This window comes from Salvelinus namaycush, chromosome 9 (genome assembly GCF_016432855.1).
Source record: "Salvelinus namaycush isolate Seneca chromosome 9, SaNama_1.0, whole genome shotgun sequence".
NCBI lineage: Eukaryota > Metazoa > Chordata > Actinopteri > Salmoniformes > Salmonidae > Salvelinus > Salvelinus namaycush.
In genome coordinates, this window is record NC_052315.1 from 36,059,341 (window position 1) to 36,081,492 (window position 22,152).

A 22,152-nucleotide genomic window follows, 5' to 3' on the forward strand; every position below is an offset into this window, starting at 1 on the left:
TTGGTCAAACAGCTATGGTACAAATTCAGAAAATAGTCTGTATAATAGGAATGGCAGTTACAGCATTTGAGACAGTTGGGATCCTATGAGTATGTGATTGAGTACGAATCAAAGAAATACAGTAAGAGAGACATTTTAACCAAGTTACTATAGGTAAAACAGTCCCAAATGGAATTAAACTTTCACTGCTCCATACAAAATGCTTGTCTTACTTTACATTATTTTCTGTGACTTCTCAGATGCTCTTATCCAGAGTGACTTAAAGGAGCAATTAGGTTTAAATGCTTGCTCAAAGGCACATCAACAGGTTTTTTTCACCCAGTCGGCTCGGGATTCAAACCAGTGACCTTTCTGTTACTGGCCCAGTGCTGTTAACCGATAGGCTATCTGCCACCCACATGTCTGCCTCAACAACCCAGTAAGGATACTGAGCTGATACAGTTCTGTTGAAGTACTACAAGAGGTTACAATGTTACGTATGCAGTCAAAACAGTATATCCTTAATCTATCAAAATGCAATTTGTAGAGCAACATTTTATTCCTCCTGATTGACATATTGAAATACACTTTAATACTATTTAGTGTGTGATAACACTGCATGCGCGACCAACCACATCTGTGATGATTCATTTCAGTTTGTCAGGAAATACATGCTGGGAGATGGTGCAGTCAGTAACACATCATTATGGAACCAAGGAGAAAAAGTCTGATCATTTTTGTCAGTGAATATATGAGAGTCAATTGAGCAAATACTTTTTTACTGGGTTGAATAATGCTCTTACAGTTTTTTCTCAGTCAAGCATTTTTTGGAACTGTGGTTAAATGTCCGTATAGCAAAACAACAATGATGAAATGCTTAAATACATTTGTAGATTGTCTGATCATTTTCTTGTTTTTGTACTTGATTGCATATCTTAGATTAACTTTAGCAACAATGTCAATACAATTGTCATTTAAAAAAAAAATCGCTGTTAAGTGTTTTGTTCACAGAATGTCAACACATTGTTTTCATCAGAAGAGAACAGGTTGCAATGTGTTCCCTGTTTCCGGCAATCAGTTAATACTACTGCACAAAATAGACAATGGTTTTATTCATAGTAAATCCGGTACAGTATAGAGAAAGATCTACGCAATGCGGACAGCCTAAGTTTTATGATTGTTTACAACATGCAGAGATGCAGAAAATGAAGTTCAGTTCCTTCCAAGTACTCATGAGACAAGCCATCTCCAATATTACACACCTTTGGTTTGGTGAGGATTGAGGCCTATAAATTCAGTTGTTTTCCTCCACTGTATTCACCTGTCCTTATATCTATTGGGGATTGTGTGTCTGCTTGCCAATGGAACATCTACAAACCTATGAGCAGAACAGCGTATGTATTGAATACATGGAATTGGATTGTGATGATACCAGTGAATGAATTCTGCAAACCATGTGCTTTGTTTTCCATGTTCTTTTTGATCAGGAATAATACTTGATTTGATGTGTATGAAATAGTTTGGTAAAGTATGCATAAAAGGAGAGTAATTGTCCATAGTTCTGCACCCTTTGATAGTTGTATTTCCTGTTTCGATCATCATGATGTAGTAGTGACTGCAAAGAAAATCTATTGACCAACTGGTGTTTTTAAAAGACAGAATAACTTTCTGTTTTGTCAGCTATATGTACAGTGCATTCGGGAAAGTATTCAGACCCCTTGACTTTTTCCACATTTTGTTATGTTACAGCCTTATTCTAAAATGGATGAAATTATTTTTTCCCCTACACACAATACCCCAATACACTGTATGTTTGTGTTGATGTTTTTGCAGTAAGTCGTCTTCTTTTGATGAATTTGCAATTTCTGTCTCATTTAGCCTTGCTGAATGTATTTGTGTATTTACTGTTTTGCAAGCAGCCACATAGTTCTGTGTGTTGTGAGCCTCGTTTTGAAAATAGACATTGTTCAACAAAAATGCTTGTATGCAATTGAGATTTGTTTTTACTTGAGGATTTAAATTAAAATGTAGGCTTATTTAAATGTACACACTTGTGTTCCAAGGCACCGAGTGGAAGGGTCTCTGCTCCAGTCCACATCATTTCTGCACTTCCTCTTTATCTCTTCCCTGACAAAATGTTTGTCCTGTGCTCTCAGGCAGCAGAGTGTAACATTCATCAACATAAAAACACTAGTCAGACATGAAGTGCAGTCTGAACATTCTGCTCCTCTCTGCCAAAGTGTCTGAGGAGATATATCAAAATAAAGCAATTTGCACTGTTATCATGGGCAGTAGAACAAGATCTCAATGAACAGCTGTCAAACTAGACCCTGAGTGGACATAAAGTTAACTTATATTTTAGTGCTTTGAAAAGGCACAGAATAAACAAAATACCAAAATAAACAACCTCACTTTGGGACCTTACTCAGTCAGAGAATTTTCATCCACATGTTCTCATCCTCAAATAATACTTCCATTTGAGTTCCTGCCAAAACATAAGTTACGTGCATACCCAACAATCACCACAAGTGCTCTATAACAGAGAAATATGATTCCAGTTATTCCTATGAAATGAAAGAGATGGCCAATGAGAATAGAGATTGAAGAGAACCAGCATCATGCAATATGGATGGGAGGGAAGTGCAGTATGTCCACTACCCAAGAGCTTCTGTGGCTAGCTGGTTGTCCTAATGTGCTAAACTGTAACATTACAGATATGACACTGTGCCTTTTTCACTATTCTTAAACAACATATACATCTGCCACTGTAACACCATGTGACATTTGACCCATTATGAGTACCACAAATACTGTTAGTTAGTGCGACTCCTACTTCATTGTTAATGCATGACTGTACTACACAGGTTGACCATCTATCCAGTCAATTTAATCCAAGCTAAAGGATCTCCGCCCAACCACCCAACTGGTCTTCACCAGTCCAACAGGAGATGAATAGTGTTGGGAGGCTGAGGAAGTTTTTCTCAGTCTTTAGAAGTTTAGGCTCTGGTTTCTGTTAAGCAGACTGTGGGAAATTAATTTGTAAAAAGCACTATATAGCCACAGATTAAATGCAATTGACTGATGATTGACTGATTGATTGAATGAGTAGTTAGCCCAGTCAGGGATATGTAGATACATTTCCAGCAGAGGGCGCCAACGTACAAGAGTAATGATTCCAAGTGTCTCAGTAAGTCAGTCAGTTGTAGCTATAGGTAGAATAGTGCCTTGTCTCTCATTCCCACAGCAGGCAGGACAGTGCTTTGAGCCTTAACATATCGCACAGCTCTTCTCTCTTCAGCCATCCACAGCGCTGAGGCTGGGTACTGTAGTCCTACGTAGATGCAGTAACCAGAGGACTACAGCTGGTCCGACTCCTCTCTGGAGCTGGAGCTGAGGCTAGGCCGGGACAAGCCTGGGGCCACAGTTCTGGGTGTAGGGGGCTCAGATGGGCATGTATTGGGCTGAGTGGAGGGCACTGTGGGGGCTTCGTACTGGGGCAGCTCACCTTCTGACGGCAGCTCCTCCCCGTCTGGGAGGTAGGGAGGCGGGGGGAGGTCGAACCACGGAGGCCGGCTGGAGGCGAGATGGAGAAATAGATAAGTAAAGGAGCGTACATATAATTATGCTACTATTGCACTGTTGCATTCTAACGTCCTAACTAATAAATTGACAAATTATGGTCAGAAGTATTCTGAATTGTATTTAGTTAAGTTTAGAGACAGATCAATTCTTAGTTAGATTTGTGTGTATTAGGTATTTGTTGTGAAATTGTTAGATATTACTTGTTAGATATTGCTGCACTGTCGGAACTTGAAGCACAAGCATTTTGCTACAGCCGCAATAACATCTGCTAAATATGTGTACGTGACAAATACAATTTGATTTTGAATATAACAAACACATTAAAATAGACAAAGCTACAGCTGGCAAAATGATAAGCCTCACACTACCCCCTCCAGTACACTACATTTACAGTATGTCTCAATCGGACTCTCAGCCTACCTGACATCCAGTACAGCCTGGGAGTAGGAAGGTGGTGAGTCCATGGGCATGCCAGCTGGGTAGAGGGCCCCAGACAGCAGCTGTAGCCCTGGGGGACCTGCAGGGTACTGGGCCGCAGCAGACGGGGAGGTGGGGGAGAGGCCAGGGCCAGCCGGGTGGACATGTCCCCGGTCTAGGATGACCAGGCGGGATAGCAACAGGGGCTGGTGGTGGTGGTGGTGGTGGGAGGACCCCCGGACCCCACGGGGCAGCAGCACGCTGCGCTTCCTCTGATGGTGCAGGACCAAGGCCAACAGCGCCACCACCAGGACGAAGATGACAGCGCTGCCGATGACCGCGTAGGTGATGCTGGGGTAGTAACGCAGCCGGTAGTCCAGGGTTACAAAGTCCTGACCTGGAGCCTCTGGAGGAGAGAAGGGAAATATATGGATCTGTTTAATGTAGGACTAGATCTAAGGGGGAAATGATCTTACAGTTATTTTCTAGAGGACATGCAGAGTTCAGGAGCTTCGTGTCTGAGATGAAAACAGAGAGCAACACTACGGGGAAGGTCAGATTACTGCTGTTGAGGAGTGAGCAATGCGTGCACACACACGAGAGTAACACTTAGGAACTCACAGGTCAAGATGAGAAAAGGGAACAGTGGGATAGTAGTCAGAAACACAGCAGCAGCCTACTGGTTGACATTAACAGGAGTTGCAACACTAATAAGGAGCACTGTGCTTTATTATTCCAGATGAGAGGAGGGAAACATTTCCTGTATGGGGGCGGGTAGTCTGGGGAGACCAAGGGCCGCACTCAGAACTAGCCTGAATAAAATGTGCGTTCCCCCTCCCCCAACAGTCGCTACTAAACAATCACCAACACCCCTTCCCCTGTCATGGTGATGCTCATTCACTCAGACCCGGGCCGTTCCTTCCCTCAGTTCCTTGGTCCTATTCATTATGCGCTGAGCTCTGCAGAGAGCGGTCCAAAACAAAAATTAAATACTACAGTAATTAGCGCAGTAAAAGAAAAACAGATAAAGGGATCCCACCGCTGCCACCCGTCCCGCTCGCCAGACGCACAGACAAAAGGAACTCATAATCAGGGCGATCACCAGAGTTTCAAAATATTCGGGGCTCAGTCCTGAAGACCAGGGAGTGAGGGGTTTGTGGGTCCGAGAAAAAAAGGGCCTTTCAAAAATAATTTCCTGGAGTTCTACGTCCTTGTACATGACTGGAGACATTACAATAATACTTTTTTATACCACATAAATGATCAAAATGACAAGCGACTCTGACATTTACATACTGCGATCAATAAAATGAATGACCCATGTCTTAAAGCAACCAATAGCATACGCAAATGAAAATATTGGATACATAGATTTTAGGCCTACAATATGAGGAGAAAATTATAGTCCAACAACTTTCCAGTGGCACTCACCTACTCAAACTCCTATTTGTCCAGCAATTGTATTTTGAAATATTGCAAAATACCTTCTAGCTGCTGCCTGCTGTTCATTGACAGCCACAACTCAACAACAATCAGCTGTTTTATATTTTCCACGTGGGCTGCCCGATTGCTGGATTCCTGACTGTAGACTCACTAGGTTTGGCAAATGTATTTCAATGTATGTGCAACACTTCCAGCACCCCTTCCTGCAGCACTGTTTTCTTTCATGTGCTGTGCTCTCCCCAAGGCCAAATAGTCAACACTTTTTGTCATTAATTCAATCGAGTGTGGTCAGTAACCCCATATGAGGTTATTGTTTCGGTAGGCCTACTGTTACAATATTGGTTTTAATCATCTATCAGCAATTAGCTTAGCCTACATTTACAAGGGAATACATTCAGTAAATCAATGAAGCCAATAGTAGTTTCAACTATATTGTTATTGAAACGATGCAGAGGCCTTATGACCTTTTTAAACAATAAAACATGTGTCAAATGACTTGAATAGTCTATGGGAAAAGCGTACGAATGTGTATTCGCATCGGTAGTATAAAAGTGACTAAAATGCATCAGAAAAGTGTTGAAAAGTTCAGGAAAACATCAGGGAAGCTCATTAGGTAGACTATAGGCCTAATGTGTGTGTAGAAAACATCAGGGAAGCTCATTAGGTAGACTATAGGCCTAATGTGTGTGTAGAAAACATCAGGGAAGCTCATTAGGTAGACTATAGGCCTAATGTGTGTGTAGAAAACATCAGGGAAGCTCATTAGGTAGACTATAGGCCTAATGTGTGTGTAGAAAACATCAGGGAAGCTCATTAGGTAGACTATAGGCCTAATGTGTGTGTAGAAAACATCAGGGAAGCTCATTAGTGTCACGTTCCTGACCTGTTTTCTGTTAATTTTGTATGTGTTTAGTTGGTCAGGGCGTGAGTTGGGGTGGGCATTCTATGTTTTGTGTTTCTATGTTTAGGTCAGGTGTAATTAGCCTTATATGGTTCTCAATCAGGAATAGGTGTTTGACGTTTCCTCTGATTGAGAACCATATAAAGGTAGGCTGTTCACACTGTTTGTTTGTGGGTGATTGTCTTCTGTGTCTGTGTATGTTGCACCACACGGGACTGTTTCGGTTTGTTCGTTCGTTTGATGTAGTCTGTTCCTGTTCGTGAGTTCTTCGTGTATTTATGTAAGTTCCATGTTCAGGTCTGTCTACGTCGTTTTGTTATTTTGTAGTTTGTTGAAGTGTTTTCGGTTTTTCGTCTTTACTTTAATAAACTTCATTATGTCCACATTCCACGCTGCGCTTTGGTCCAATCCCTACTCCTCCTCTTCTTCCGAAGAGGAGGAGGACAACCGTTACAATTAGGTAGACTATAGGCCTAATGTGTGTGTAGAAAACATCAGGGAAGCTCATTAGGTAGACTATAGGCCTAATGTGTGTGTAGAAAACATCAGGGAAGCTCATTAGGTAGACTATAGGCCTAATGTGTGTGTAAAATCTGCATTACTTTCAATTGCTAGACTAATGATCATGAGCACTTCCCTAAACTTAGCTAACAATTGTCTGCCTAATTTTGACCAAATATCCAAACAGAGATTCAGTGAAAACAGAAATCTGACATTGATTGAATTATCAAGATGAGTTTCCATGTTTGTCTCAAAGCAACGCAACGACGTCGTCCCAATTATCAGTTGACCACACACGGCAAGTGCTTTACATTCATTATAACCAGTGGTCTAGTGCTACTTTTTGATGTAGCCTACCGGAGCACCATTTTTGTATAATTATTACGCCATTATTTCTGAATGAAAGTTGGTACCAACATGAATTTTAGAATGTACATACAATGCATCATCCAAATTGTATGATTGTCTTTGCCTACACATACTGTAAGTAGCTAAAGGAAAACGTTATATTTGTGAAATCCTAAAACACCAAATTAGGCCTACTTTATTATGAATTAGGCCATCATCACTGTCAATCGTGAATGATAATTATTCACGTCTTACAGGTGAACGTCCATGCTGCACGGCAACCATTTGATCCCAATCACTTTCATGTGAATATGCATTTCAATCTCCTTGAAAGATATACAGTAAGTAAGTAACCGGCCGAACTAATCATTTGAGACCAGATGAAGTTAAACACAGCCACCTCATGAGAAAAATTTTTAACATTTCAGCACATAAGAAATTACATGGTGTTTTTGGCATAACAGTGGCCTGACATTATCATGTTATTATATTTGGTTTATATTCGGATTGATAAGTAATCATTAAGTGATCTTGAGAGACATAGCACCATTGTGAAAAGTGGGGGTGCGTGGCTCTGTTGCGCACCAGCAGCACTACGCCCCTGATTATAACGGTTAGATGACTTTGGGAGTTAAGTGGCACATTCAGTTGACACATTTTGTTTTACACCATTGCAGCAGCGCAAAAGCTTATTGGCTGACCCAAAATCATTTGGGACTAAAGCCCCAAAAGCCAGGTCCTGGTGACGTCCATGCTCATAATGCCTCCACATACACAATGGGTAGGTATTTGGTGTGTTTAGCGATAGAGGGCCTATATGAAAAGGTTACTGTTCTGTCTCTACTGCACTACCTGCTCCGTGCTAATGAACTGGTGTTTCTGATGCAGACACATCAGAATAGAAGCACACACGCATTTTTCTATTCCATAAGGGAGCTTTGCCACTCCCAGATGACACCATCACCTCTAGCAGAGTCTCTATACTCTAAGTGCTCATAAACCTTTCCCCCCAGAAGAGGTAGAGGGCCAGGGATCACACAGGCTCTGCCTGCTGTTCCCACAGACCACTTTAATCATACCAGAGTGGCTTCTCTCACCCCCTTCTTCTCCCATCCTCTCAGCGCCTGCTCTCCCTTCTTAGTACCTGCACTGCCTCCTCCTTCCTCCCAGCTCTCTTCCATCTCCCCCAGCCTCTCCTCTATAGGCAGTAATTTACTACCATGGAGATGACATGTAGCTGGAACAGGAACATGTCATACATCAACTGCATTCAGTCTCTCTCTCTCTCTCTCTCTCTCTCTCTCTCTCTCTCTCTCTCTCTCTCTCTCTCTCTCTCTCTCTCTCTCTCTCTCTCTCTCTCTCTCTCTCTCTCTCTCTCTCTCTCTCTCTCTCTCTCTCTCTCTCTCTCTCTCTCTCTCTCTCTCTCTCAGCAGTTCTTCTGATGCCTCCACTGTGCAGTGGTACAGGTCATTCTACAGCCATGCTTCTCCACCTCTTATAAAAGGGCAATGAAAAAACAGACTGCTGACTGTGTGAATCAATTACTAGAAAACTCAACAGTGTGTTCTCTAACATTACGGCCGAGACCATATACGGGTGTAGGATAAATGCCAGTGTGTTTGACAGCCTGACTCAGAAATGCAGTCCCACCAGGTGTATTCTTGTCATTTGAACTGAGAGAGGATGTGGAGTGGGAGGTAGATCCTTTAAAGTGTCATCACAGAAACACAAGGGTGCAGTTACAGTGTGACACACAAACCTAAAAACAAAGCCTGACAAATAAAGTCATTTCTACCTGCCTAATCTCTTTCTTGCTCATGATCCAGATGCATAGACAGGAGTAAGACATACAGGAAAGTGAGACACGGTATTGGAGAATGCCTGCTATATTGAGGGCCAACATATTGAACATGCAGTGGTTATAACGAGCAGCACTGAAACTCTTCTTTGTCTGATCAAATCAAACTATGACAGACATTAACAGAACACTGCCATTTTATTGCTGGGATACAGGGGATTTCTTTGAAGCGCATTCTTTCATCCTGATTGGACACCTGCCGGCAAGTATGCTAATGAGCGACTCATGTCAAAATGAATGACAAAAGAGAGAGAGAAATAGGGAGCTGGCAATACTGGAATAAAGGAATAGAGACATTTTCCCTGCTCATACTCCAGGAGAGGAGATCCACATCTATACAAATAAAGCCGTACACAGCACAGCAAATCCTTTCTCTACGTACCTTAACACATAATGTATTCACATACTCTCCTTTAGAAGAGAGAAAAAGAAAACAAGGGGAAAAACACACTATCTCCTGCTATAACATTCCACTGCTTCGTCTCCAGTTGATTGGTGTGTTTGCCTCATTCCATGGAGGTGGGGAAACGCCGTGTAACGGTTGATAATTACAGGTGTTGGTTCAGCTGGCGGCACGGACATGACAGCGAGAGAGGTTTGTGATGATGGTGCAACAATGGAGTCAGTGACAAAGCTGGCCGCTCCTCAGATCAACACATTAGCTTGAGCCAGAGTAAAGATGACCATGCTGTGGAGTGGAGTAGTGGTGAGACGTACCACTAGGGGGCAGTCTGTTCCTATATTTTCACCACATTTTGGGAAAACTGGTTCCCCTCAGTGCAGGACTAAAACCTCAAACAGGACTATTCCTCCTGTCCAAGTTCCCCCAGTGAAGGGAGGCCGACACCCCTCACCCCCTGGGCAGCCCTCCAGAGCAACAGCCGAAGAAGGGGTAAAACACAGCCCAAACAGGCGGACAAGCCATCTGCCTAACAGGCTTCAAATATACCCCGGCGCATGTGCGCACTCACACACATACTAAGTGAGAAAAAAAGCAATTAACACTATTCAAAAATTACAACACGTCTTTCATTCTGGTCCAAATCTGCTAACTAAATCCTAACCCACATGGAGGGAAATCTATAAATGAAAAACGACAAACAAGTAGTATGGGCCATGCTGTTCATGCCCCCTGGGAGTACTATTCATATGCTAGCTACTCACTCTCAGATTCCTGTCGGTGGAACAGTATGTAGAGAGGGAAAAACAAACTCTTAAAAATGACTGTGGTGGATGTGGTGGGCAACTTGGCTGAGGGACTGACACCATACTCCCCCTCTCCTCTCAGAATTCCATTGGCTGTCTGGCCATGCTGCTCTCTTTAGCAGTGATAGCATAGCGTAGCATGTTAGCTGCTCCCTGACAGACACCATTACTCCTCCCTGCCTGCTGCTGCTGCGTTACTAGTGTTCATATGTCATGTCCCGTGTGACCCTCTCCTGTTATTATGTTCTGAGAGAGGGGAAGAGAACGACAGAGAGTGTTTGGATGAGTGAGAAAGTGAGAATGAGAGCGAAAGAGAGAGGTAGGGTGGGATCAACAACATGGAGGGAACAACAGAGAGAAAAAGAGAGAGAGTGAGTGAGGCCACGATAGAGAGTGAGAGAAAAAAATAAAAGAGCCAAAGGTAGTGAGGGAGGGAGGGAGGCAGCCCCCAGCGCCACAGAGCTGGGAGGAGAGGTTTTCATGCTCTATCAAGTCTCCATTTGCCTGTCCTGTAATAACTTGTCCGCTCCATTGCCTGCAACTATCACCACGGCCATTACACTCTGTCACACGGTTACAGCAGCACGACCAGCCATGTTTGGAGGCAGGCAATGGAGACCACTAACAGATTGCACCACATCCATACACACTGGGAGAGGACGGAGGGATTGAGGAATGGAGGGGTTGAAAGACTGATAGAAGGAATAGAAGTGAAGAAGAAAGAGTGATGCAGGGTGGAGGGAGGGACGTTGGGACAAAGTGAAAGAGTGGATTAATAAAATGTATTGCAGGGAGCCAGACTTGGCTGGAATAGTGCAACAATGACTTGTCATTAGGGATTCCAGTGAAGAAAAACGGGTGGGTGCTTTGGTGCAACACAGAGTGTGTCAAAGACTTTCAAATGCAGAATTCCTTAGAGATAAGCGGTGGGGTGCTGGTGTGATGTGTGTGTGGTTGGGGGGACAGAACCTTCTGCAGGAATAGTAAGACAAGGGAGGGGTCAGTGGTTAGAAAGAGCTTTGACTACAGGCCCCTCCTACTGAACCTGAGGGGCCCGTCTCCATAGTAACTGTGTGCTTTGGGCCGAGAGGTGAGAGAGGAAGGGAAGGGTGGGAGTAGTGGCTGTACACACACACTAATGCCCCCTGGGAGTACTATTCATCCATGTCAGAGAGACAAAGGGAGTCGGTCTGTCCATCTGTCTGTCTGTCTGTCTGCAGTCTGCAGGATCCACAGGTTGAGGACAGACCTCCCAGAGGAGACAGCTATGCTGTGTGCGTGTGTGTGCGTTCAAAGGGAGCTATCACAAAACCCCATGGATGCAGCAGGACACTATGAGAGAGATACAGAGCCATGGCCACTGCCAAACTTTTTATCTGATGTCCTTTATCATTTTATTTATGCAGGTGAGGCTCTTTGAGATAAAACATGTCCTTTTCAAGTGTAAAACAGCAGAAATCAGACTCATTAAAAGTGAAAAGTATACAGACACAGACATATATAGATATAGCTCCACAGCCAGTAAGCAGGGTAAAATAACAACCACTAACTTCATGACAGGAACAGGAAATTAGACCATTTTGATTTTTCACAAAAGTACCCAAAAAGGCTGTTTTTAAAAATGTGGATGTAGCTGCTGTGCTTGAAGTCAGGGCCTGACGAGGAGAGTTGGTGATGCTGTTACGGGGAGAATTGCCGCCATCGGTGGCGATGTTTGGAGTTAGGGAAAGGGGGATACCTAGTCAGTTGTACAACTGAATGTGTCTTCCCCATTTAACCCAACCCCTCTGAATCAGAGAGGTGTGGGGGGCTGCCTTAATCAACATCCACATCTTTGGCGCCTGGGGAACAGTGGGTTAAACTGCCTTACTCAGGAACAGAACAACATATTTTTACCATGTCAGCTCTGAGATTCGATCCAGCAAGCTTTCGGTCACACGGGAGAGAGAGAAGAAAGGCATAAAAACAAAGAGAGGGAATGAAACAGCGGTGAGGAGCAAGAGAGAGAGAGAGAGAGCTGTATATGGTTGTATGTTTTATTGAGTGTATAATATAGACTGAGTGCAAAACTGGAGACAAATTTAGCTCCAATAACTCCTGTGGTATATGTGTCAACAGCAACCTTGGGAAAATCCTCTGCATTATCATAACAGCAGACTCCTACATTTCCTCAGTGAAAACAATGTCCTGAGCAAATGTCAAATTGGCTTTTTATCAAATTGCCATACGACAGACCATGTATTCACCCTGCACACACCAATTGACAAACAAACAAAACAAAAGCAAAGTCTTCTCATGCTTTGTTGATTTCAAAAAAGCGTGTGACTCAAATTTGCATGAGGATCTGTTATATAAGTTGATGGAAATCGGTGTTGGGGGAAAACATAGTATATTATAATATCCATTTACAAAACAACAAGTGTGTGGTAAAAATTGGCAAAAAACATATTGATTTCTTTCCTAAGGGCCAGGGGCCGAGACAGGGATGCAGCTTGAGCCCCACCCTCTTCAACATTTATATCAACAAATTGGCGAGGGCTCTAGAACTATCTGAAACACCTGGCTTCACCCTACTAGACTCTGAAGTTAAATGTTTACTGTTTGCAGATGATCTGGTGCTTCTGTCCCCAAACTAGAAGGGCCTACAGCAGCACCTAGATCTTCTGCATAGATTCTGTCAGACCTGGGTCCTTGGGCTCAGTTCATCTCAGTAAGACAAAAATAATGGTGTTCCAAAAAAGGTCCAAAGACCACAAATACAAATTCCACCTACACAAAAAATGCTACCTACCTTGGCCTAAACATCAGCACTACAGGTAACTTCCACAAAGCTGTGGACGATTTGAGAGACGAGGCCAGAAGGGCCTTCGACGCCATCAAAAGGAACATGAAGGCTGACATCTCAGTTAGGATCTGGCAAAAAATATTAGGATCAGTTATAGAACCCATTGTTCTTTGTGGTTGTGAGATCTCAGGTCCATCACCAACCAAGAATTCACAAAATGGAACAAACACCAAATTGAGACTCTGCATGCAGAATTCTGCAAAAATATCCACTGGGTACAACATAAAACACCAAATAATGCACATAGAGCAGAATTAGGATGAAAATAATCAAAATCCAGAAAAGAGCAATTATATTCTAGAACCACCTAAAAGGAAGCGATTCTCAAATTCTCCATAATAAAGTCATCACCTACAGAGAGATTAACCAAGAGAAAAGTCATTTCAGCAAACTGGTCCTGGGGCTCTGTTCACAAACACACACAAGACAGCAACACAACTAGGCCCAACCAAATAATGAGAAAACATTTGTGACCTGTTGCCACAAGAAAAGGGCAACCAGAAGAGCACAAACACCATTGTAAATTCAACAATATTTATCTGTTTATTTATTTTCCCTTTTGTACTTCAACTATTTACACATTGTTATAACACTGTACATAGCCAATAATAGAACATTTGAAACATCTATGTTCTTTAAATAATTTTGTGAGCTTAATGTTTACTGTTCATTTCTGATTGTCTATTTCCCTTGTTTATTTCCCTTTTGTTTATTGTCTATTTCACTTGTTAAGGCAATGAAAACATATGTTTCCCATGCCAATAAAGCCCCTTGAATTGAGGGAGAGAGCAAGAGTGAGAGAGAGAGCGAGAGAGACACACACACACCTTGTGTCACACCTAGAGATGTATAATAAACAAACCGGTCCTTTAGCTCACCCATTCTTACAGCAACAAATCCTCCCCATGCCCTAGGTTATGAAAACTAGCAGAATTTAGGATATGTTCCCCTTCAAATGTATGCAGCTTATATCAAATCCCATTAGATTAGCCTATAGACTCAGTCAGCACTGGGTATTTATCCAACTTAATACCTTCCTTGGGGTTCCTGTCCTAACGTTCACAGGCTTTGAACAGGGAAATCCAACTGGGTACATGTTAAATGTTAGACATATTTCAAGCTACCTTTAGAGGACTTTATATTGCTCCCCTTAGATCTAATAGAATAGAATATGCCTCACACTAAATGATACCAGGAGAATTGTAGCTACAGGATTTTAACTCAAAGTGCTCCCCCTCTGGCCAGGAAAGTATATCGCAGTGGCTGGAGAAAACATAGTCAAGTCTTTAGATTTAGATTTGATTAGGATCCCCATTAAGCTGACGCTACAACAACAGCTAGTCTACCTGGGGTCCAACAAAATAACAAAAGACATTACAGACAAAAAGGTTTGGGAGCATAGATGGGACACTGATCTGCAAATGGGGTTGGGGGCTGACACACAGGCACAGACCGAGCGTTTCTCATTGTAACTCTAGCCACATGGGAACTGGTGGTGACAGGAGTCTTTGTCAGCGTCTGAAGATCAGGTTGAAGGTGATTTAGTGCTCAGCACAGGAGATCATATATGGCAGGGGTAATGAAAATACAACGTGAGTGGGTCCTCCATATCTCCTTCACACACACAGATGCACACCCCACAATTGGACCAGTCTGGGCATGGCTTATCTGCAACAGTAACAGAGACCAGTGGTTTTTCCACATAGACCCAGTGTCTCCAGCCATGACATGTTCTGATAAAGTTGAGCCCAGAGTGGACTGGAAGGGAGGGAAGACCGGAGGGAGGGAGGCTGGCTCCTGGTGAGTCGATCAGAGTAACATACATCCATCCTGTTTGGCCAATACACACATGCAGTACATGCAAGGACTACAGACAGATAAACATGCATATTACCCACACATGCACACACACACAGACACTACCCTTGGTTCTGAAATGCACCAAGGTTTCAGATGCAGATCATTGTATCGAATCCCCTCTCCTCAAACACTGGGCCTGTCCAGCCCTACGGACGGGAGAGGGCGTTGGTCTTATCACTGTCCACAACACAGCCCATATCTATGGACCACACTACTGCAGATACAGTTGAAGTCAGAAGTTTACATACACCTTAGTCAAATACATTTAAACTCAGTTTTTATTTCAGCTTTTATTTCTTTCATCACATTCCCAGTGGGTCAGAAGTTTACAAACACTCAATTAGCATTTGGTAGCATTGCCTTTAAATTGTTTAACTTGGGTCAAATGTTTTGGGTAGCCTTCCACAAGCCTCCCACAATAAGTTGGGTGAATTTTGGGCCATTCCTCCTGACAGAGCTGGTGTAACTGAATCAGGTTTGTAGGCCTCCTTGCTCACACATGCTTTTTCAGTTCTGCCCACATATATTCTGTAGGATTGATGTCAGGGCTTTGTGATGGCCAGTCCAATACCTTGACGTTGTTGTCCTTAAACCATTTTGCTACAACTTTGGAAGTATGCTTGGGGTCATTGTCCATTTGGAAGACCCATTTGCGACCAAGCTTTAACTTCCTGACTGATGTCTTGAGATGTTGCTTCACTATATCCACATAATTTTCCTGCCTCATGATGCCATCTATTTTGTGAAGTGCACCAGTCCCTCCTGCAGCAAAGCACCCCCACAACATGATGCTATCACCCCCGTGCTTCACGGTTGGGATGGTGTTCTTCGGATTGCAAGCCTCCCCCTTTTTCCTCCAAACATAACGATGTCATTATGTCCAAACAGTTCTATTTTTGTTTCATCAGACCAGAGGCCATTTCTCCAAAAAGTATGATCTTTGTTCCCATGTGCAGTTGCAAACCGTAGTCTGGCTTTTTTTATGGAGGTTTTGGAGCAGAGGCTTTTTCTTTGCTGAGCGGCCTTTCAGGTTATGTCGATATAGGACTTGTTTGACGGTGGATACAGATACTTTTGTACTTGTTTCCTCCAGCATCTTCACAAGGTCCTTTGCTGTTATTCTGGGATTGATGTGCACTTTTCGCACCAAAGTACGTTCATCTCTAGGAGACAGAATGCGTTTCCTTCCTGAGCGGTATGACGGCTGTGTGGTCCCATGGTGTTTATACTTGCATACTATTGTTTGTACAGATTAACGTGGTACCTTCATGCGTTTGGAAATTGCTCCCATGGATGAACCAGACTTGTGGAGGTCTACAATTTGTTTTCTGAGGTCTTGGCAGATTTCTTTTGATTTTCCCATGATGTCAAGCAAAGAGGCACTGAGTTTGAAGATAGGCCTTGAAATACATCCACAGGCACACCTCCAATTGACTCAAATGATGTAAATTAGCCTATCAGAAGCTTCTAAAGCCATGACATCATTTTCTAGAATTTTCCAAGCTGTTTAAAGGCATAGTCAACTTAGTGTATGTAAACTTCTGACCCACTGGAATTGTGATACAGTGAATTATAAGTGAAATAATCTGTCTGCAAACAATTGTTGGAAAATTACTTGTGTCATGCACAAAGTATATGTCCTAACCGACTTGCCAAAACTATAGTTTGTTAACAAGAAATCGTGGAGTGGTTGAAAAACGAGTTTTAATGCCTCCAACCTAAATGTATGTGAACTTCCGACTTCAACTGTATATGGCTCTACTCAGCTCTGCCTGGATGGAAGAGAAGGCAAGGTGGCTCTTGGGATGTAGCAAGATTCCCTCGTTGCATTGTCAAGTCTGTCTGTTCACATACCTCTCTCTCTTTCTCATAGGAGCTTTATTGGCATGGAAACATATGTTAAGCAATACATATTTTTTATAGTAAACATTACACAAAAGTTCCAAAAGAATAAAGGCATTTCAAATGTCATATTATGGCTATGTACAGTGTTATAACGATGTAGAAATAGTTACAAAAGGGAAAATAAATCTTCACTGGTTGCACTTTTCTTGTGGCTAAAGGTCACAAATCTTTCTGCTGTGGTTGCACACTGTGATATTTCACCTAATAGATATTGGAGTTTCAAAATTCGATTTTGAAGCTCAGTTTCCACCTAATTTTGTGGGCAGTGTGCACAAAGCCTGTCTTCTCTTGAGAGCCAGGTCTGCCTACAGCGGCCTTTCTCAATAGCAAGTTTATGCTATTGATACCTTAAAAAAAAGGTAGGGTGATGCGCCGGAGGGGAAGGCTGCTGTCTTATCGGCTCGTCACCAACCATGCTATTTTGTTTGTTTTTTTGCGTTGTTTGTAACTTGTTTTGTACATAATGTTACTGCTACCGTCTCTTATGACCAAAAAGAGCTTCCGGACATCAGAACTGCGATTGCTCACCTCAAACTGGACGAAGAGTTCTTCTTCAATGAGTCGGATGGGAGGGATATAATACAGACACCCAACCAGGCCCAGATCCCCGTTATTCGCTGGAGAAGGAAATGCAGATTTTGCGGAAAGAGATCAGGGTGCTTTGTGAGGATCAGGCGACGAGTGGCTAATCTGCCCTTGCCTTCCGTCCTGCTAGCTAATGTTCAATGGCTGGAAAATAAATGGGATGAACTGAAAGCCCGTTTATCCTAAACTCAGCAAAAAAAGAAACGTCCTCTCACTGTCAACTTAACGTTAATGTGTAAATATTTGTATGAACATAACGAGATTCAACAACTGAGACATAAACTGAACAAGTTCCACAGACATGTGACTAACAGAAATTGAATAATGTGTCCCTGAACAAAGGGGGGGTCAAAATCAAAAGTAACAGTCAGTATCTGGTGTGGCCCCCAGCTGCATTAAGTACTGCAGTGCATCTTTGTGCAGATTTGCCAGTTCTTGCTGTGACGTGGTTTGCCACTGCGAGGACGATCAGCTGTCCGTCCTGTCTCCCTGTAGCGCTGTCTTAGGCGTCTCACACTACGGACATTGCAATGTATTGCCCTGGCCACATCTGCAGTCCTCATGCCTCCTTGCAGCATGCCTAAGGCACGTTCACGCAGATGAGCAGGGACACTGGGCATCTTTCTTTTGGTGTTTTTCAGAGTCAGTAGAATGTTTTCATAACTGTGACCTTAATTGCCTACCGTCTGTAAGCTGTTAGTGTCTTAACGACCGTTCCAAAGGTGCATATTCATTAATTGTTGGGAAACAGTGTTTAAACCCTTTGTGAAGAAACCCAATGAAGATCTGTGAAGTTATAAGGATTTTAATAAATTATCTTTGAAAGACAGGGTCCTGAAAAAGGAAAATTTATTTTTTTGCTGAGTTTACCAACGGGACATTAAAAACTGTAATATCTTATGTTTCACTGAGTCGTGGCTGAATGACGACATTAAGAACTTACAGCTGGTGGATTATACACTCTACCGGCAAGACAGAACAGTAGCCTCTGGTAAGACGGGGGCCTATGCATTTATTTAAACAACAGCTGGTGCACGATATCTAAGGAAGAATCTAGATTTTGCTCGCCTGAGGTAGAGTATCTCATGATAAGCTGTGGACCACACTATCTACTTAGACAGTTTTCATCTGTATTTTTCATAGCTGTCTACATACCATCACAGACTGATGCTGGCACTAAAACCGCACTCAAAGAGCTGTATACTGCCATAAGCATATAGGAAAACGTTCATCCAGAGGTGGTGCTCCTAGTGGCCGGGGACTTTAAAGCAGGGAAACTTAAATCAGTTTTACTTGATTTCTATCAGCATGTTAAATGTGCAACCAGAAGGAAAATAATTCTAGACCACCTCTACCCCACACACAGAGACGCATACAAAGCTCTCCCTCGCCCTCCATTTGGCAAATCTGACCATAATTCTATCCTCCTGATTCCTGCGTACAAGCAAAAATTACAGCAGGAAGCACCAGTGACTCGGTATATAAAAAAGTGGTCAGATGAAGCAGATGCTAAACTATGGGACTGTTTTGCTAGCACAGACTGGAATATTTTCCGAGATTCTTCCGATGGCATTGTGGAGTACACCACATCAGTCACTGGCTTTATCAATAAGTGCATCGAGGACGTCGTCCCCACAGTGACTGTACGTACATATCCCAACCAGAAACCATAGATTACAGGCAACATTCACATTGAACTAAAGGATAGAGCTGCCGCTTTCAAGGAGCGGGACACAAAACCGAAAGCTTATAAGAAATCCTGCTATGCCCTCCGACGAACCATCAAACAGGCAAAGTGTCAATACAGGACTAAGATTGAATCGTACTACACCGGCTCCAACGCTCATCGGATGTGGCAGGGCTTGCAAACTATTACAGACTATGAATGGAAGCACAGTCGAGAGCTGCCCACTGACACGAGCCTACCAGACAAGCTAAATAACTTCTATGCTCGCTTCGAGGCAAGTAACACTGAAACATGCATGAGAGCATCAGCTGTTCCGGACGACAGTGTGATCACGCACTCCGCAGCCGATGTGAGTAAGACCTTTAAACAGGTTAACATTCACAAGGCCACAGGGCCAGACCGATTACCAGGACGTGTACTCCGAGCATGCGCTGACCAACTGGCAAGTGTCTTCACTGACATTTTCAACCTCTCCCTAATACCAACATGTTTCAAGCAGACCACCATAGTACCTGTGCCCAATAACACTAAGGTAACCTGCCTAAATGACTACCAACCTGTAGCACTCACGTCTGTAGCCATGAAATGCTTTGAAAGGCTGGTCATGGCTCACATCAACACCATTATCCCATTATCCCAGAAACCCTAGACCCACTCCAACTTGCATACCGCACCAACAGATCCACAGATGATGCAATCTCTATTGCACTCCACACTGCCCTTTTACACCTGGACAAAAGGAACACCTATGTGAGAATGCTATTCATTAACTACAGCTCAGCGTTCAACACCATAGTGCCCTCAAAGTTCATCACTAAGCTAAGGATCCTGGGACTAAACACCTCCCTCTGCAACTGGATCCTGGACTTCCTGACGGGCCGCCCCCAGGTGGTAAGGGTAGGTAATAACACATCCGCCACACTGATCCTCAACACGGGGGCCCCTCAGGGCTGAGTGCTCAGTCTCCTCCTGTACTCCCTGTTCACTCATGACTGCACGGCCAGGCACGACTCCAACACCATCATTAATTTTTCTGATGACACAACAGTGGTAGGCCTGATCACAGACAACGATGAGACAGCCTATAGGGAGGAGGTCAGAGACCTGGCCGTGTGGTGCAAGGACAACAACCTCTCCCTCTACATGATCAAGACAAAGATGATGATTTTGGACTACAGGAAAAGGAGGACCGAGCACTCCCCCATTCTCATCGACGGGGCTGTAGTGGAGCAGGTTGAGAGCTTCAAGTTCCTTGGCGTCCACATCACCAACAAACTAACATGGTCCAAGCACACCAAGACAGTCGTGAAGAGGGCACGACAAAACCTATTCTCCCTCAAGAGACTGAAAAGATTTGGCATGGGTCCTCAGATCCTCAAAAGGCTTTACAGCTGCACCATCGAGAGCATCCTGACGGGTTGCATCACTGCCTGGTATGGCAACTGCTCGGCCTCCGACCCGATTGTAGTGCGTACGGCCCAGTACATCACCGGGGCCAAGCTTCCTGCCATCCAGGACCTCTTTACCAGGCGGTGTCAGAGAAAGGCCCTAAAAAAGTCCACAACTGGCAGATTCATTAAATAGTACCCAGCAAAACACCAGTCTCAACATCAACAGTGAAGAGGCAACTCTGGGATGCTGTCCTTCTTCTCTTTGACTTGTGAGGCGTCTGTTTCTCAAACTAGACACTCTAATGAACTTGTCCTCTTGCTCAGTTGTGCACCGGGGCCTCCCACTCCTCTTTCTATTCTGGTTAGAGACAGTTTGCGCCGTTCTGTGAAGGGAGTAGTACACAGCGTTGTACGAGATCTTCAGTTTCTTGGCAATTTCTCGCATGGAATAGCCTTCTTTTCTCAGAACAAGAATAGACTGACGAGTTTCAGAAGAAAGTTATTTGTTCCTGGAAATGTTGAGCCTGTAATCGAACCCACAAATGCTGATGCTCCAGATACTCAACTAGTCTAAAGAAGGCCAGTTTTATTGCTTCTTTAATCAGACAACAGTTTCCAGCTGTGCTAACATAATTGCAAAAGGCTAACACAACGTGCCATTGGAACACAGGAGTGATGGTTGCTGATAATGGGCCTCTGTACGCCTAAAAAATCTGCAGTTTCCAGCTACGATAGTCATTTACAACATTAACACTGTCTACACTGTATTTTTTATGAATTTTATGTTATTTTAATGGACAAAATAATAGCTTTTCTTTCAAAAACAAGGACATTTCTAAGTGACCCCAAACTTTTGAACGGCAGTGTATGTGCTGCTGTCATGTTGAGGTCCTTGCTGCAGGGGCGGGGGGCAGAAGGGGCGTAGGTGGGATCTGGGGAGGCCTATATAGAGTGTGGCCAGGGTTTGCTTGGGGGGGGTCTCAGCTGGATGGGGTGGGGCTGGTGATGCTGTGGTCTGGTTGTAGGTCCTCTTAGCGTGGGTTCTCTCAGTGCAGGTCCTTCGGGAGGGTGTCTGGCTGGTCTGGGTGAGGTGTCCATTCTCTGAGACTCCTGTGTGAGGTGCTGGGGCAGCATTTGAGGGTGCTGCAAGTGGGGGGCCCGGGTTATACTCTCCACTGCACTCTTGGCTATCTTGATCAAGCATTCCTTCCTCCATCTATTCCCTCCTTTACTCCCTCTCCTTCAGTATCTTTGTTTTTATGCCTTTCCTTACCCAGTAATTAGCCTCTCTCTCTCTTTCTCACTCTCTCAGCTAATTTGCATTTGACTGTAAATCAAGTGCGCCTGGAAATAGCAACCCCTCCCCCACGAGAGAACAACGGTCAATCAGGAAACGCAACACAGAGAAAATGCTATTGAACGCCGCTCTCCTGGCTACCCAAAGCCCAGAGTGCTGCCTGCTTACCAGGAACATTTGACACTGGAGGAGGGACAGTCAAAACGGAACCAATTAAGATCAATGCTTGCACAATGAATTATGTATGGGTGTATGTGAGAGAGCTGCGGAGCTAGATAAAAGCATGGGGCCTGCCAGTGGGGGGCCTGAGTCTCTCTCTCTCCCTCTCTCCCTCTCTCCCTCTCTCC

General features: G+C 43.7%; 1 protein-coding gene across 2 annotated transcripts in view; it reads right to left on the reverse strand.

Moving 5' to 3' along the window:
• Positions 1-1,071: 1,071 nt before the first annotated feature.
• ldlrad3 (low density lipoprotein receptor class A domain containing 3) overlaps positions 1,072-22,152 on the reverse strand; it is a 118,669-nt gene continuing 97,588 nt past the window's right edge. For both annotated transcript variants that reach the window (XM_039001380.1, XM_039001379.1), the window contains exons 5-6: positions 3,982-4,384; positions 1,072-3,552 (exon numbers count right to left, since the gene is read on the reverse strand). In XM_039001380.1, the coding sequence (XP_038857308.1) occupies positions 3,336-3,552; positions 3,982-4,384 (620 nt within the window). In that variant the 3' untranslated portion in view covers positions 1,072-3,335. The remainder of the gene's footprint in view (positions 3,553-3,981; positions 4,385-22,152) is intronic.